This window comes from Candoia aspera, chromosome 1, assembly GCF_035149785.1.
Source record: "Candoia aspera isolate rCanAsp1 chromosome 1, rCanAsp1.hap2, whole genome shotgun sequence".
NCBI lineage: Eukaryota > Metazoa > Chordata > Lepidosauria > Squamata > Boidae > Candoia > Candoia aspera.
The window spans coordinates 160,900,282-160,919,053 of NC_086153.1; the positions used below are offsets into that span (position 1 = coordinate 160,900,282).

General features: G+C 39.0%; 1 protein-coding gene across 4 annotated transcripts in view; it reads right to left on the reverse strand.

Moving 5' to 3' along the window:
- EHBP1 (EH domain binding protein 1) overlaps nucleotides 1-18,772 on the reverse strand; it is a 267,597-nt gene that overhangs the window by 160,952 nt on the left and 87,873 nt on the right. For all 4 annotated transcript variants that reach the window (XM_063316932.1, XM_063316921.1, XM_063316914.1 and 1 more), the window contains exons 6-7: nucleotides 2,718-2,899; nucleotides 915-1,054 (exon numbers count right to left, since the gene is read on the reverse strand). In XM_063316932.1, the coding sequence (XP_063173002.1) occupies nucleotides 915-1,054; nucleotides 2,718-2,899 (322 nt within the window). The remainder of the gene's footprint in view (nucleotides 1-914; nucleotides 1,055-2,717; nucleotides 2,900-18,772) is intronic.

Here is an 18,772-nt window from a genome sequence, read left to right on the forward strand (position 1 = left end):
AGGCTGTTGGGAAATTTCCAGGAAGAGACATGGATTGTGATTGCTTCATCAGGTTTAAATTTTGTTTCTTTTCCTCTCTTCCATGAGTATCCTTTCTTGTATTTAGCTCTGTATTAATATATGCCCTTGGGCTGGAAAATATTGCTGTGCCTTCTTAGACTGAGTTCTCTCTCTCTCTCTCTCTCTCTCTCACACACACACACACACACACAGATACACATACACAACACCACAAACCTGTTCTCATATAAAGAACTGCCTTGTGCTGCTTAGCACCCTTTTTATTTCTTAGCATTAACATCATTTCTACCTGTTTGCTTCTGGAGGAAAAAAGACTTACTTCCTTAGGTAGAACCAAGTTATCCACCTATGCTTTCTAGATATGGAAAGGTAATATAGCTCTTCAATCCAGTTTAAGAATTTTAAATACCAGCTTATGTTTAGATTTACTGCCCAGATAACTTAGTTCTTCCTGCATTAGGAAACTGTAGAAGCTAGGGGGATTGTGAAGGCCAATGGCCTGAAAACCTGTAAGCTCTCCCATACTACTCCATACTTCAGCACTCCTGCAAGACTTTAGTGCACACTAAAATAAATATATAGAAACCTTTTGCCTTCAAACCTTGGGTAACTTTGCTTTAGCCATGGAGCCGAAAAAAGAGAGAAACCGTGACAGAACTCAAGACCATCTGAATGTAGTGTTTATGGCTCTTTTGAAGTTAACCAAAAGGATAATGAATCCTCCCTTACTTCACACATGGATACTAACCCATGATTTAGATTGTTCCTAATGCAAATTGTACAATCCCACATTACTTTCAAAAGAAAAATGGTAGAAAAGAATAACAACCTTCAAATTAAGTTTACAAGCAAAGACATTTTAATTATTACATGTTTGGGGAAAAAAAACAAACCTGTAATTTTTGCGGCCTTTTCTTCCTGGTTTACTCTATTTTCTTCATCATCTTCATTATCTTCCTCAAAGTCATCTAAATTTCCAATATCTGCCTGCTTCATACTCATCAGACTTGCCAGACTCTGCATATCTTCATCTCTAACAACAACAACAACAACATTCATCCCATAATAAGCCAGAAGTAGTTACTTGTTTGTAGTTACAAAAAAACAAGTATGGATAATTGACATTGCAGTAGCTGGAAGGATCAATAAGAAACAACCAGAAAGAGTAGTGAAATATAAGGACTCAGATAGGGATGGAGCAAATGTGGAAAAAGAAAACCACAGCGGTGCTAATAGCTGTTGGTGTTCTTGGTGCCATTCCAAAATAACTGGAAAAGCATTTGGACATTTGGACTGAATTTCAACTCAACAATTACAAAAAGTTGCATTACTTGGAATAGTGGGTAATTTATGATGGTATGCTATCCTTGATCCTTGGAAAGGATCCAATAGTCAAAGTACCAAATCCAGTCAGACCTATCTGGCAGATTGTGTGTACATACCACAACAACAACAACTATTAATACTACTACTACCACTAATATCATCATGATCATCATCGTCATCCTACCAACATCAAATTAATTTGTTGCTTCAAGATGCCTTTCATTTATAGCAACTTGACAGATCCGAACTAATGGCTATTTTCCCATTTGACAGCTCCCCTGTCTGCTGAATCTTGATTCAGCGCTTCTCAGAAAGCAGACTAATTCTAACCTTGACATTCAGCTGCATCTTGAAGGGAAGAATATGAAGGCTTATGGGAAAAGAAAAGGTGTAATTTTTTACTAATGAAAGGAACCTCAAAAAGGCATTGTGCTGGGGCAGCAAGTTAACATTATAATGAAAAATAATTAGCAGTGATAGAGGGCTGCCTCTTACTATATATGATATCAGCACTATCTCCCTAATTTTTACAAATGCTCTAGGTTCATATTGTTGTCTCATATTATGACTCTGCGGTGAAACTGAAAGAACTGTTCATCCACAGCCATGCCTGAGGTGATGCAGCACCAGAAATTCCTTCCCACAACTCACACCCTCCACCAACTGCCCCACCAAAAACTAAAGTGACAATCAACAACCACCGAATAGGATCTGTGGGACTGAGCAACACTTTGATGGCTGTGGGCCACATTCAGCACTTTTATGGGAGGACTACGAGTAGCAGCAGGGGTGATAATGCAAAGCAGACTCGGCTAGCTCATCCAGGTAGGTAGGCAGCCAGGCTGGTCTGGGATTATCTGCTTGGGGAGGGAGAAGGGCCTTGTGGGAGTCATTTTTTAAATGTTGATTAGGTTTATTCAGGACGTACCCAGTGGTTTTCATGTGTTTCCCACTTCAAATTGTTTGAAACCATACTGTTGATTTTTAACTAACATGCAAGGGAAATTCAGTGGTATGGTCCAAGAAAGCTGAGGGGTGGCCTCAGGTTGCCCACTCCCACAATAAGCAAGCTCAAGAAAGGGTCTCTGGCGCATATAAGAGAGCAACAGAATAACATAGTTACACAGTTTGGTCTAGTGGTTAAGGCAACGGGCTAGAACCCAGGAGGCCATGAGTTCTAGTCCCACCTCAGGCATGAAAGTGACCTTGGGCCAGTCAGCCCAACCCACCTCAAAGGGTTGTTGTCATGAGGAAAATAGGAGGAGGAAAGAGTATTAGGTATGTTCGCAGCCTTGAGTTATTTATAAAAAATAATAAAGGTGGGATAGAAAATAAATAAATAAATAAAAATAAATAAAAATAAAACTTACGTGGCTTTCCCTTCTCTCAGGAAAATACATGACAAAGAGAACTGCAGGGTGGCTGAGAGAACTTTCTTAGACAAAGGCCTGAACTTTAACTTGACATCTGTCTGAGTCGGCATGGGGCTTGCATATTGCTTCATGTTGATATTGCTGGTAGCGAGAGCTTTCCGGCGTCCAGAAGGAGATTCCTTAAAGGAAAACAACCTCTCATGAAATATCATAGCTACAAAATAAAACATATGTCTACACTTTATTTAATGGATGTCCTGCCTTTGTCTTCCATGAAGTTTTCCCATCCTGCCCCTGATCAGACCTAGATCTGGTTACATTTTGATGGTGGATCTTCAACTTGTAATTAGTTAGGCTATGATTCTACCAAAGTGTAATACGAGGTAAATATTAGTTGTTTAATAGAATGCTGATTCAAATTTACATGCAAAATAGATGCAAATTTTAAAAAACCAGTATTCACTCACTGGTTTCAGGACATATCTATCATGTATGTTGCCTTAAGAGCTGTCATACTGAGCTATTCTCATAAGACAAGACTAAACCAGTTCATTATAGTGAATATGAGCACACTAAATTCCATGATCGCCCTTTTGTTTTTACAGAGCTGCAGAACCTTCGACCTTCAACTTGTTCTTTGACAGGGAGCAACAGCCAGGGAAAGGAAAACGCACATTGTTTGTGCGAGTTGCATCTGTTTAACTTGATTTAGCTGGGTATATTTGCATATCCTTAAGAAGTTCTTTTGAGAGACTTAAATCCTTCTCAAGTGTTCAGTGTATTTTTGAAATTCACTCAAAAGGGATCTACATGCACTAATAATTCTGTATAATATTAGTGTGCATAATCGGATAGATAAGGCTGGTTTTTTTAAACAAGATATTCTTCAGGGATGACATATTACATTCTGACTTATTTTACTAGGCAGAAATCTCAAGCACTTTTAGGAAAGACTATTTGAATGTGCAGATTGAATTAGTGTATTTTATTCAAGGCAAATGATAACCACAGCAACAATATACATAAACCCTCAGTTCAATGAGCCTCAGTTTAGCAGACTTCAGATGTCATGGACAAAGTCTGCCAGATCTGATTCTCCCCCATCCGCCACCCCCCAAAATTTGAGACAATAATCAACTTTGCCCCAAACAATGGATAAAGTCTGCTGTTTGGAGGACCAGCCCAGACAACGTTTGCTACTTCTGCTCATGCATAAGTATCGTGTTCCTTCCCTGTAGGGATACTGCACATGACACTGTTAGCCACTATCCCAACCTTTTAATGAGTGTTGCTGTTTGGGAGACGTTTGGGGGTGGGTGGGGATATTTTGGAAATAATTAACCATGGTTTCACAAAGGGGCAAAAAAGAGTAAATCTGAAGTTAAAGAATGAGGGTTGGCTGTAAAATTAAAATCAGGAGTACCTGTTGGATGTATTTGTGAAAAGCATGGTATAATGCAACGAATAGTGTCAGATATTCATGAAGCAAAATACGAAGTTAAGTAGCTTGTATCAGTGCATATTGTGAACACTGAAAGTAAGGAAGTTGCAAGAAAACATACGAAAATGACACAGGAAATATCATTTGATGAAACAATGTTGAAGTGGCATGCTCAGCAACGTTCGTGTTAGTGTATCTGGAGTGGGACGAGGATCTGCAACTAACACTACACAAAATTAAGTTTGAAATCCAGTGGGGACAGCTTTGGCAATTTTGTAAAAGAGATGGAACAATCAAGTTAACTTTGGGCCAAACTTTGAGTGTTGCAATGGAGGAGATAGAATGTTGAAGAAAAAGCTAAATAACTGCATAGATAATATGAAGACCTCACATTATCACAAACGTACGACCATGAGACTGGCATTTGCTCCAGGAGAACACTCGGGTTTCAAATGTAAAACATGAACTCCAAGACAAATTGTCAGCGAGGGGACGATCTCAGTGTTAGTTGGTGCAAATGCTGACAGATTGCATAGATTAACACCAGTCATTGTAGCAAGTCACTTCATCAAAGAGAGCTGAAAGACATTACGTACCAATTTCCATTCATATATGGCATAGTTTATGTTACTGATTTTAATGACTGGTTCTTGAATCACCTTGTATCTGAAGTCAGCAGATATCAAAACAAAGAGCTGCAGATATCAGAAGAAAACATGAAGACTCTTCTAACTCTGTGAACACTTCTATTTATACATCTCAGGATATGTTATCAAGGAAAGAGAAAAATTTGGTGCATATTTTTTGACACAATTGTTGTTTTGTGTGTGTGTGTGTCCAGAGCTGAAGCCCAGCCTGGCCCAACTCGTCAGCAGCGAGAGCAAGAAGACGCCAAGGTCAGCTCCAGGGCGGCGGAGTGGAGGGCAGAAGGGTGGCCAAAAGATCAAAGATGGGGGTTAATGGCGGGTGGGGGGAGTTGGAAGCAGCCCCTTACCTTATTGAGGCTTAGGACCGGGAGGGACCAAGCCCAGAATGGCTTGAATTTAGGTGGGTGCTTGGCTAACAACCAATAAAATTCACTTAGCAACAGCAAGGGGAATTGCTGGGATTGCGGTCGCTAAGTGATGTGGTTATGTAACATCTCGCTTTACGACCTAATTGCTTAGCATTTAGAAATTCCAGTCCCAATTGTGGTTTTAAGTCGAGGACTACCTGTATGCAGATAAGTATCTGGCATAAAGGAAAATGTTACCGTATGATACTGCTCCTATCAACTTGAAATGGCCTAGCCCTAAAGTAAGTTGACTGCTTTAGTGAGAATTTTGCCTCTAGAGAGGCAGTGCTGGGAACAGAACGCATCTGATTATCATTTACAAAAATATGACAGACATTTGTGCAGAACACAAAAAATACTTTTCATTTAAAATATGAAAGCCAAAAAAAATCAATTATCTCTGCAGAGAAAAAGCAGAATGCCTGTGTTTTCTTTTTTAATTTAGCTCTGTAGCAATGTGTTAATCTACATGGGTATGACAGGCAGCAAAGTGTTTCCCTACTAGCACAGGCAGGTAATATATAAACATGTTCTTAAAAATAATAATGGTTCACCTTAGGTACTAATCAACATTCTTTAGTATTACAACAAATATCATTCTGAGGATGTCACAGCTTGGAAATTAAATTTTAAGTTTGTGCTAGTGCAGATTGTTATTACTCTCATATAAATAAGCATCAGAGAGATGACTTTAGATAAGCATATATCATGTGAACAAAAATTACATACTGAACAGCGGACTGGTTTACTCATAACAATCTCATTCCAACAAAATATGGATGATAGGACACGGATCAAGTTGCACAGATATAGATTATTCCCTGTCTTCTCTCCTACCTGCATCCAAGCAATAATTCCCACCAAAACAGAATACAAACCAGGCTCATATCTTGGCCTTGGTTATTAAGCAGTGGTTAAATTATACCTCTGATCTGAACATCAGAGGAAACCATGATTTAAAATATTAGGACATCTTTGCTAAAGCTGGATACGCACAAAGGGGGAAGGAAGAGGCAGGAAAAGCATGTGAGAACGTATTCCCGATCTGATAAATCATAGATTATCAAACTGAAATGAATGAGACCTTTCAGTAGGCACATTGTCAATTCAACCAAAGAACAAATCTCAAAAATGGCAATTTTGTTAAATGCTCTGAACGTGTAAGGAGGAGGATTCCTTCCGGTGCACTGCTGGCAAGGAATTCTGGGAATTGTAGTTCCAGTATATCTGGAGGGCAGTAATTTGGAAAGACTGGACAAGAAAGATCAGACACAAAAGAAAACATTACTATACAGAGTTGCTGTAAAGGTAAAATGAAATATCCCATGTACACTGTCTGGAGTTCCATGCATGAAAAAGGACAATAAAATGATGGATATTATTGTCGGGATATGGCACAAACTTTTCTTCCATATTAAGAGAATCAGATGTTTAATTACAAATACAAGCCCCAGTTAGGCTTCAAAATGATTTGAAGAGGAGGCAAATATTTCTTGCTGATTCAAATCCTGTTCAAATTTATAGAAAACGTATGATAATGACAATGTCTGAATGGGAGAAAATATTCAGTATATTAGAACGTTCATGGAAGGTCTGTTTTTTAATGCATTTCAATTAAATAACACATCTGTTTAAATTTTTCAGTCAGGTTTCTGGAACCTTCCTTATTTCATCTCCAGAGAAAAAGGATCATGAGAGGCAATGAAGCAATACTTGTAGCTGATTTGATTGCCACGATGGAAATATTGTTTTGTCTGCTTTTTCACTTAGTACAAGCAAAAGAAACCCCAAAGTTTCAGGGGGTTGGTCTTTTAAGCTACATCCCAAGTTCCACATTGCCTAGGCTAGGCTGAAGAGATCCTTGCTTCACCAGTAGAGCAAAATGGATCACTACAGAATCTAATTTGTGGAAGTATGGAGCAATTAAATGCTGAAATAGACAAGCTACAGGAAGCTCTTTCAACCGGAGAGAGTAAATTAGAAACTATGTCAGTTAGCATCATTTAGACAGTTGGATGGAAGATTTGGGGGGCCAAATGCAAACAGTCCAATCTGTGCAGAAAAGGTGCTTAAAAGCAAAAGCATGGCTCAAGATATCCAGAACATTTATTAAAAATGATGATGCATAGGAATGGAGAAATTAATGTTTAAGAAATGTGTGGCACTGAATTATAAAAAAAGAAATGGCATAAACTTCTTTGCAGCAATAGTAACTCAAAGCTACAGGAAGAGGGCTTAAGGTGGCGGTTCAGATGTACGGTGACAGAAATTCTTTTGCCTGCCTCAACTTCCTGAGCAGCTTCTCAATAGAAAGCCTTCTCTTTTAGTGTGATCCCAGCTCCCCTGTGCTGCAGGCAATCTGATACCTTCCTTCTGTCTGGACAACTCTTGTCAGTCCCAGCCAGCATGGCCAACAGGATCTTTACAAGAACTGTAGTCCATAACATCTGGACAGGGCTATGATGCCAGAAACAAATGGAAAATAGCTTCAAACGTGAAGGAAAATGACTGTTTATTGCAATCCATTTTTGTTTTATTTTTAGTAAGTCTGGAAGGAATAGCAAACTAGCTGATTAGTAGTGTGCACAAAGTGTTCTGTTTCAAGCTTGTTGTGGGCCAGCAAAACAAACACATGAACTGCCTATGGTGTTTCACAGGGAGTTTGGTCTAGTGGTTAAGGCACTGGGCTAGAATCCAGGAGGCTGTGAGTTCTAGTGCCCCCTGAGGCCTGAAAGCCGGCTGGGTGACCTTGGGCCAGTCCCTCTCTCTCAGCCCAGCTCACCTCACAGGGTGGTTGTTGTGGGGAAAATAGGAGGAGGGAGGAGGATTAGGTGTGTTTGCTGCCTTGAGTTATTTATAAAAATAATACAGGCGGGATAGAAAATAAACGAATAAATAAAAACAACAGGCATTCCAAATAAGCTGTTTCCTCCATTTTTGCCCTAGAGGGTGAAATGGTCCTCTATGGTTAATTCTGCCTTTTACCTAACCTGCCAAAATATTTTCCAAAGGCAGGACAGAAAATAAACGAACAAATAAATCTTAAGCTTGGGATCTTTTTTACTGTTTTCCATTTTTATTTATTATGTTTATAACTCCTCTTTTTTACTTCTTTGCCCTTTTGTCCCTGCTACCCTATTTCCCTCTTGCTACAGACTTCAGAAGCCTCTATCCATGATTTCAAAATGAGCACCCTGCACACTTTTGCAGGATGGACCTGACCTGAACCCAGTAAGAGCCAACAGTAATAATCAGCCGAATTCACTTCAGCACCGCCAAGGATCACAGCAGCAGCAGCAGCAAACCAACCCACCTCTCTGATCGGACACCTGACAGAGGTTTCTTCCTGAAGCGCATAAGTACACACCTCTTGCATTATGAACCTGCCCTTCCAGCAACAGCTGAAAAACACACACAAACACGCACATTTGGCAATCCATTAATTGACTATGAAGGAAAGCTAGCAGCAGCAGCAGCAGCAAAACAGCACCCCAGTTCTTGCATTTCAACATGGCATCCTGCAAAAGCTCAGGTTTTGCAATTGGCATCCTGAAATCTCTGTCCACAAGATCTCTAATGTACATGCTGCGTATTTTGCACTGCGTGTAGAACAAGAAAGTACAGCAACATGCAGAGAATGGGGCAATTATTATGAATCCACAAACTGGCCTCTACTCTAACTTCCCCTTGGTAAAGAACTTAAGAAGAGCAATATACCTACCTACCAGGCAGACAACAGTCTTTTTCTTATGTGGAAAACTGTTCCTGATCTCTGGATGTGTCTTCACTGACTTTCCCCAACTCCTACCTCCTTTCCTCCTTCAACTTCCCCGCGTCAAAGCAGGTTGGGGCATGGGCATTTTGCACATTCCAGTTAACCATTATTCATAATTTGGAACTTTTCATTCTGGCAAGTTACACAAGAGAAAGCTATTACAATTAGTATGTGCACCTACACAAATGCAGTATTTTAACGAAGCCAGGTATTTTGACACATAGCTATACCAAGAGCATGGAAGAATTGTAATCCCTCACAACAATTATCCAATGTCTCTCTGCAAATTCATCAAGATTTTGATGCAGAATGATCCACCAGAACTGTTCATAGTGTAATTCCTGCCAACTAAAAGAGAGGTTCAGACTAGGGGTTGGTCTCACAACAATAGGCAGCACCACAGGAGAGCAATCACAATCAAGAGAAAATAAAATAAAATTAAAAAATAAATTAATTGAATTCAGTTAATATTACTGCCCACGTTTTTAATATTTTTCCTTTTCTGTCACATTAAACACCACAGTGAATCCAGTCTTTTTAGAGGGACTCTGGAGCAGAAACCTCTAAGGCTTTAAGAGGGGCACTGTCATGAGTACTGCTGGTGAACAGGAGAGGGCCCCTATCCAGGGGGAGAAACGCTTGTGTAGTTTAGAAGGCTTGAATCTCCCATTGAAGAAACTCAGAGCAGACCTGCCTTAGATTTCTGGGTTTTATCTGTGAGGGTTTTCCCACTGCCTTTCAGTTCAGCAGGATTTTCTGTCTAGTAGAACAATAAACACTAGAGATCAAACCAATCATCTCAGCGTGGTTCTTTGCTCCAAGATAGGACAGGTGCATTTGTCTATGGGGCCTGAATTTAAATGTTTTTTATTAGTTGTTGACTTGTTAATAGATGAAACATGCAGAATTACCCAATATACAAATTTAATTTTTACCAAAATAGCTGAATTGTTAATGTACTGAAATGTAAGTTAAGGTATATCTTAATATAAAGTTAATAAATATTGGCCTGGTTCACATATAACAGTAAATCTGACCATGATTTCTCAGACTCTTATCTGTTATATTTGAAACCATTCTTGACAACAAATCATGGCTTCTCTTCTTATTCAAGCCTAGTGTTTCTGGTTTTGACTATTTTGTTCTAAGCAAATTGCTGGGTTGATTGTGTGATGCTAAGCTGGTCAATGACCCAAATAAAGATTTGATTTGGCTTCTTTTGTACCAGAAAACAGAGTTAGAAACTATGCCTTGTTGTTGGCTTATGATCTCTGTCTTATTTTAAGTATGGCTTATCATGATATCCAGATCCAGAGTGGAGTTCCTCTCTTGTTCATTTTCCCATGCCTTCAGTCTCAAAGAAATAATTCCAAAGGCTGACTCACTCTTGCAGCTTTATTTCCTGAACTAGCTTTCCTGAGGTAATTGCACAGGTGAGTCTCTCCCTAAGCATAAAAGGGGCTGAAATGAAACCATAGAGCAACTAAAAGGTGAAGACAGCTAGTCTGTGCTTAATGACCATTTGTTCAATGACCATTCAAAGTTACGACAGCGCTGGATGAGGAGCCTTATGGCCAGTCCTCAAAGTTGCAGTCGTCACAGTGTCCCTGTGGTCACGTGACTGCAATTTGGGTGCTTGACAACCAGCTCGCAATTACAACAGTCGCTGCATCCTGTGGTCACATGATCGCCATTTGCAACCTTCCCTGCCAGCATCCCACAACCAAAGTCAATGGAAAAGCCAGCAGGAAGTCACAAGTCGCGGTCATGTGACATCCCACCTAATGACTACGCGGGATTCGCCTAATGGCCACAACTGGACCTGCCAGAACTGCCATTGTAAGTTGGTGTGGTCATGTGACATCATGCTTTACAACCACATTGCTTAGCAATGGAGTTCCCAGTCCCAGTTACTGTCATTAACCAAAAACTACCTGTATCAGTTTCTTCTGGTCAGAGCCACACGACAGATAGCACCAGCAAATCCAGCTACAGAAGAACCCAAGCATGATTTGGGCAATGCCTCTGAAAGGATGGTGAGGTAGACTGATGTTTGGAGGAGTACTACCCATACCATGCTTTTGGCCAAAGTGCCCTTCCTCTATCTCAGTGTTTCTTATTCTTTTTTCTCTCAGGACCCCTTCCCACTTTTAAAAATTATGGAGGACCCCAAAAGAGTTTTTGTTTGTATGGGTTATATTTATTGATATTCACCATATTAAAAATTAGAATCAGCGCATTCACTGTTGCTACCACTTCTCACAATTGTTTGATGGGATTTTAATACTGATTTTTTTTCGACATAGGCTGGCAAATAATTTTGATTTTGCGGACTCCTGGGAGAGTCTTGGGGGACCCCCAGGTGCCCTAGGACCACACTTTAAGAAACACAACTGTGAATCATACTTTTTGCAACCCATTCAGACAAGGCTACCACTTAGGGTCCCAACCCAGCTCTTTGAGTACCACACCAGATTTCTCTCTCTTCATGGCAGGCCAAGTCTCAGGTGCCTTTTCCTTTTAGCAGAGAAGGGGCATTACTTGCCCAAGGACTAAGCGAGGGGCTGCGTCAAATGGTATGGAAAGTGATGGTGGCAGTTTTGATCTGAAAAAGTGAGAAGGGGCAGCCAACTGGTCCAAATGCTTATAGGAGATATCAGAACTCCTGAGAAAACAAATGTTGGCTGGTATGCCTTGTACGTTTTTTTTGGGTAAACTTCCTTTAACACCTCTTGATGTCAAGAGCAATTCTGTACTTGTTGCTAGTTACAATCCCAAGGCCAGATCAAGATATTATCAAAACATTTGAATCATTCCACCTACATCTTCTATATTTCAGAAGTATAAATATGCATTTACAGTTTATCCCTAAATACAGCCTTGCTCTGACCCCAAAGAGCCTGGGAGCCTCCATTCTCCCCTTCATCTGGTGGAACCAGGAGAAGGCTATCTCTCCTGGTGCCTGGTAGCATGTGATGTGTGGCACTTCATCTCTGCTATGTTCTCTTCAGCAACTCTCTCCAACCCAGTTTTCCCCAGAGTTTTAGGTTTTCCTTTTTTCTTGGCTGTAGCAGTACCACTCCCTTTCCTTCCAAAACCAGCTTCCCTTCCTCCTCCCCCTCAATGTCTGAAGAGTAGGAAAGATGCCAGAGCTGGATAGTCAGGCTGGTCAAACTTGAGTTGACGTGGATTTTGCAAATGGAAAGGTCATAGAAGGCAGCACTTGTTTGTATTCTGCAGTTTCCCAAGATCTCAGTCTGCCTCCTGTTGTCAGGTTCTTGATAGGCTATTCAACCAAAACCAAGATCCCCAAGGAATGGAGGTTGAAAGAATAATATTCCTTAAATGAAGGTAAAGCTGTAGCTAATTGATAGTTGTAACAATGTTGTATAACTCATTTGTTTATATCGCACTGTGATTTGTGTTGTTGTTATTGTACTGCACTTAGGCATAAGCACACTACTAAATGTACATGATACTACTGTTGCTATCACCACCACAAGAAGCACTCTGAGGATAAGCCATTTCTTTATGACTGATTCCAGGCAACTGCTTGAAACACAGAATAAATCCATAGATAATCATCAAGCATCCTAAAAAAGGAAAAGGGACTTTTGTAGAGATAATTGAGTATTAAGCATGGTAGCAGTGGTGGCTGTATTCTTTCTTCCAGTGTTGGAATTAGACAGAATCAGGAACTACTATTCAAGTTTTGCCTTTCCCGGTTCTGTACCTGCCCAATATCAAAGAATACATGTGACCAATCACAAGAGTTCTGAAAAACCAAGCTGATGGTTTGATATCGATATGACTATTCAATGAAGAATTCAGCAGTAAATGTCCATATGTAAAAGCACAAGAAGTTTCTGGAATTGCAGCATCTCTAACTGAGGAGTTATGCAAACAGTTGCTGAGTGAAAGAAATCTAAACTAGTTGGGTCTTACACAATATCATGTTAATGACACCACCCATGGCTTTTGAAACTTTGTGCAATACACAGCGTGCACTTAACACCAAGTATAAAATTTGACTTGGATATATAATGCAGTTATCACCACGGGAAGAATAAATAACTACAAAATGTGGAATCTTCGGAGGATTAAGCTTGATAAATGCATGTTTCTGCATGTAACACTTCTTCATAGTTATGTCCTATACATTTAAGTGAAGAGAGTGACAGTCTGTTATAAACACAGTTATTTATCACCTTAGCAAAGATCAGATTCCAAAGCACATACACGCAACATGTTACATACTATATGCCAGTACCCCCTAAACCTTTCTAAAACTACTTATATCAGAAAAAGAATCCCTGGATTAAAATTGGAACAAATCTCTTCTCCCAATAAACATTTATTTTTGAGCTGGTAAGTTTTTTTTCCCATCAGAAGTACAGTAATGATTTTCTTCCTCACAATACAGTAGCAATATATGAGAAAATAATAATTTAAAAAACCCTCCCTTCAAACACAATTGTGCTTTCAAACATAACACAATCATATTCTAAACACAAAAAGGGATAGATCGAACACATCCCCCAACATGGATTCTTTAGTATTTGGGGGAAAATATTATTCTTGAATCCATGCTATAAGATAATAATCTCCAAATATTTTTGGCACTTTTCACCATAGTAGAACACAATTCTGGAAGCATAAAAAGACAGTATTTTATTTGCTCCAGCTTTATTTCATTTTAATTTGCAGTTTCTAGTTAAAAAGTTCCATCCCAAACTGATTGAATTTTCTTTCCACAGTGTGCACAAATTAGTTATGGATGATTAACAAAGCATTCCTTCTTTTATTTGTTTTGGCTAAGACGTGTTCTACGTAAAGTTCATGGGAAGGAAGTATTTCATGCCATATGCTGGCTAAAAGTAAAATTCTGTTGATAGTTAATGTATTCACCTCGCTATATTGTAATTGATGGAAGATTTGAATTATTAAAATAATATTTTATTAAACTAGTTTTTTTGGCTTTAAAAGAAGACCAAATAATACTTCTTCCCATTCAGCATTTTGAAATATTCCTAACATAAAGGTGTTATACTAAGATGCCATTAAAACATAAATTCTTCAAGGATGGAAGATAGGCAATGGTTAACATTAATGCAGTTTTGTATACATTTACTGCAGCATCATAAAGAATCTATAGTTCACATGTATAGCATAATACTAATGGATTTCATACCGGTATCTTGATGTTTAGCTTTGTTCCACTTCTCAAAGTCAAAAAATTACAATCCCCTTTGTCTAGTCCTGAAGCTAAGAATTATTTAGCATCACACATGTTGTTGTCCTGGAATGGGATTAATCTTTATACGCCAGCATCCAAGAATTTTGTGCAAAGTATACCTATTCCTAGGCAGAATCTGTTGTCTTTTTACTAGATCACGGGGCAGAATTGTGCTAAAGAGTATGGAGTAATATAGAGAGCTGCCCTTCAGGATGGAGAAGCTGACTGTGTTTCTGTTAATTATTTGCAATAAGCTAGGTTGCAAATGCTGAACATGGATACAGTGTCTTTGTATGTGTTTATATTTTATTTGCAAAGCTTCTAGGATTGGTGATGTGGCCAGCACAAAAGGCTCTCCTTGCCCAGGCCCAGCCTTCAAAATGTGCTCCTACTGTCACGGATCAGAATTTATTTTCAGTGCCAGAATGCACTTTGTAACCTTTCACACAAAACTACTTCTGTTTTCTCACTCAGAGTTTCTTCCCTCTCAGCAATTCAATTCCCACTGTTAAACTACCGGGATCAAGAAAGCTCTGGTGATCTCATATAAATCATTCAGCTTCATTTTATCTCCAGGACAACCATCTCATAAAGTAGGTTGGGCTGAAAGCCCTGGTCAAGCCCACTCCCAGCTACAGCATGAGTGTCCATAGCTGATCTGTCAATACATGTTCATCTTCTAATAGATGATGGGCAATACTGACTACAGGTTGATTTCCACACTGAGTCACGTATCTGAACAGTCACTGGAATGTGAAATATGTACAAGTATATTTTATTTATTTTATATTTCAAATTTCGTCACCGCCCATCTCGCACGAAGCAAGATATATAAATAGTGCCCCATATAATGTGTTCCAAATTTATTTATTTATTTTCTATCCCACCTTTGTTATTTTTATGGAATGGATTTGGGGCATATGAATAGAATATATTCACCCTAACCCTTACACATCCTTTGAATGCTTATATGTGGGGAGAATGTTTCCTGAACCACCCCAGTATCATCTGCGTATACTTGCTTTAATAGGAACATCAGAAGGCAGGCCAAGTAACTAGCTGTTTTGTTACCTATGACAAAAATTGCTTCCAGGTAATATAATATAAAGAATCTATTACCCCTCTTTATGAACAGTATTCTAAACACAATAATGTTACAAAGGGTACAATTAAATTAAAATTGGAGGGGATTTGGAGGGGGAGGCTTATGGATTTATTTAAGGCCTTTTTATTTTTTCATCAATAAGCCAAGCAGAGTAGCAATTTTGTCTAAAAGTATTTTTGTAGGCCACTTGCTTTTTTGGTCTTATTCCATTGTACTAAATATATTTATTTAAACATTTTTAAGTTTGTTACTTACGACCATACCTGCCATTAAGGGGCACTAAATTTAGATGGCAAAAGTGCCATGTTTTCTGTAACAAAGAGAAAGTTATTTCTTGTGGTCAAATATTTAAGACAGACGCAGCTACCATGTGAAGTAAATATTTAAGGGGGATTGCCATTCATTCTTTTGCAAATTTAGATAATAAAAAGTAGTCAATGGAGTTGCACTCAGAGTTTTTGCTATCCACATATAATGGAGCCCCTTAAGGGTGTGGTGCCCAACTCAAACATTGTAATTTGGGATTTTTATCTTTATTTTCTATGGTTATTGTTTTTGATTTAGTTTTTGATTATGTTCTTTTGTTTTCTTTCTGTTTGATGTTGTATACTGCCCAGAATCCTTTGGGACTGGAGAGGACAAATTGATTCCAAATGTAAAGCAACATTCTTTTACTTTATTTCTTGTTTTTGCAAAGGTGTATGCAGGCTTTTAAACACCACAGTTTGCTGAGCAACATCAAAAGGTGTTAAATTTGTCCCCTCAGATTTTTAACACCTATTTGTGTTTGTATGCTTCCTCAAACTTCAAAAAGCACAGGAAGGGTTTAAGTAGTGAAGCAAATGTGGCATGATCCTGGGGTCCCTAGAGGTATGGTGCCCTGGCAGCTCTACCGAGGGCAAATCAAAAGGTTCTCTCTCAACAGGGGAGCGGGACCCTAATCAGGCTGAGACTCCCACTTTCATGCTCTGCCCTGACCACTCTCTTTACTGGATAGCACTACATAGCAAGGCTTGGTCATGATCAGCTGGGCATCATTACGAAGAAAGTGATGTATCAGCTCAGCTATGCATTACCATGTCCATCCTGCCACAGCCAGCCAGCCAACCTTTTCCAGCTGGGAATCAGGGATCCTTTGCTTCTGCTCTTGGCACTGGCACTTTCCTCCTTCCTTCCACTCTCACACGTTTGTAAAATGCTGTTTCACCTTCGTACTAGATAAAAGTAGCTGGTGGGAGAGAGGGTGGAGGACAGCTATGGTTCAAATATGACACATGTCTCCTCAGGGAGACTATAGAAAGTTACCTCCTGACACCTCCCTTTATTCGTATCTCCAAAATAAACAAAACAATTACTTGCCCAGACACTCCCAACCTTCCTGACTGCCAAAGAACCCTCAAACATGTCAGGATGTCATGCTTGCATCTGCTGCAGAGCCCCTGAGCCCACACAGACTGGTGCTTCACACGATGGAAAAGAACACACTGTGACCAACAAAACTGTAATTGTGATATTACCTGAATGCAATCATCCTCCAAACCCTCCAGGGCTATGCAAGCTCATTACTTAGAAGCCAAACTGATTAGAACTTGCGCAAATTATTCAACATACGATCTTCATGAAATTGTAGATGATCCTAGGAAATGTCGAATGCCAGTTTTAGCCCCAGCTTCTAATGGCTGGTTACTGCTGAGATGGAGTGGTGAGACAAAGAGATGGCTTTTCTTTGTATAAAACAAAGCCGAAGATAGTTGTAGAAACTTCCTGTGAAATGAATGAGAGACTGGAGCAACTAGTATGTAGTTATTACCCTTGCCTGAGGCTATTCTCCTTAAAAGAAAATAATAATTTAAAAAAACTTGCATTAAGAATTGCTATGAAATACTTCACAAATTACCAAGCCAACCTTTTCACCTCCTAGTTCATAATTCCTCAAATACAACCTCACACCCTATTCATAAAATTATATTCTACTAGGAAAATAACAAAGGCTTTAATTATTACTTTGTGAGCATCTAAAACACTTTGGTGAGTAGATCTGTAAGTTAAAGAAATGTTACATATAGAGATCTGTGCTGTTACAAGATGACATCAAGGAACGCAGATTCAATGGATTTCTGCATGCAGGAAAAATAGCAAACTGCATCTCACATTAAGGGTGTTACATTATACAGCACCCCTACCCAACTGTATGCTATCCATTCAGTGCCCATCATCACTGGTCAGCCTGGCAGTAAATGATGGGGCAACACTTCTAGTAACTTCACCTAGTAAGTGAGGGGCAAGATGTTGCACTGCAGTCTTCTCCAAGGGAGGCTGGCACAAATACATATGTGGTCCATAGAACTGTTAAGGTTATAGTTAGGGCTGTCCAATTGAGAACAGTTTATAGAACACATTGGGGTGGCTTGTAAAGGTGATGAATTCACCTAAACACATATTGTTTTTGTATTTTATTACTCATTTTATTATATCTTACACTTTTATCTTACTCTCTTACCTCTATTTTACCCTACTGTATTTTATCATATTTTATCTCACCTTGGTATATTTTATCTTATCTTACTGCATTTTATCTGTCTTATGGTACTATATTTTATTGTGGCTGATGCCCAACTTTTTGATATGGTCAATTGACTAATCAATAAAGCTATATTACTCATATTTACTCCAAAGGAGGCTGACAGTGAATTTGTTAATTTTGGTTAGCTTAATTTTGGTTAGTTAAAGGTCCACATTGTATATTTACTCTGAGTGCACTATGGATTGTTCGATATACTGTACAATCTGATATACAGACATCTTTGAAGGATATAGAGGAATGTGCTAACAACCACATTTAGGCGGTTCTTAGCCTGCACTGAGGTTTCCAATATGTACAAAGATACCTGCAGTTAAAAGCATTCATATTGGAATGGCTACTTCTACAAAAACAGAATGAATGACTACCAAACTTTGTAGCTTCCTGCTAGAGAATGTATACTTTAAAACCCAAAATGAAAAGATGAAAAATAGAGCAGAACATTTCCTTAATTACGATTTCCTGTCTAAAGTGCCTTCCATACAATAACTAACCAATCACAGTGTAGTTGATGGATACACTAGCAGCTCTCAAAGGATGGAACAGAAGAATCACGGTATGTAACAAAACACAATGACTAAAAAAACCAAAATCAGTGCTGCAGCAATAGCTGGGCTTCCACTTAAGTCCTCAAGCTGTTCTCAAGATAAAGCAGGGAAAACACTGACATATTCTGTCTTCCTCCCTAGTTTATACATGTCTTAGACTAATAAATGAGGATTTATTTTTCTTGGTTCATCATGTCACCAATGAAACTAATAGCAAATCAACTGTAGAAGTATGCCTGAAGAAAAAGATTCAAGTTTCTGAGTCCTCCAAGTTCGTAAAAATAAGTCCCAAATTGATTCTAGCTACCTAAG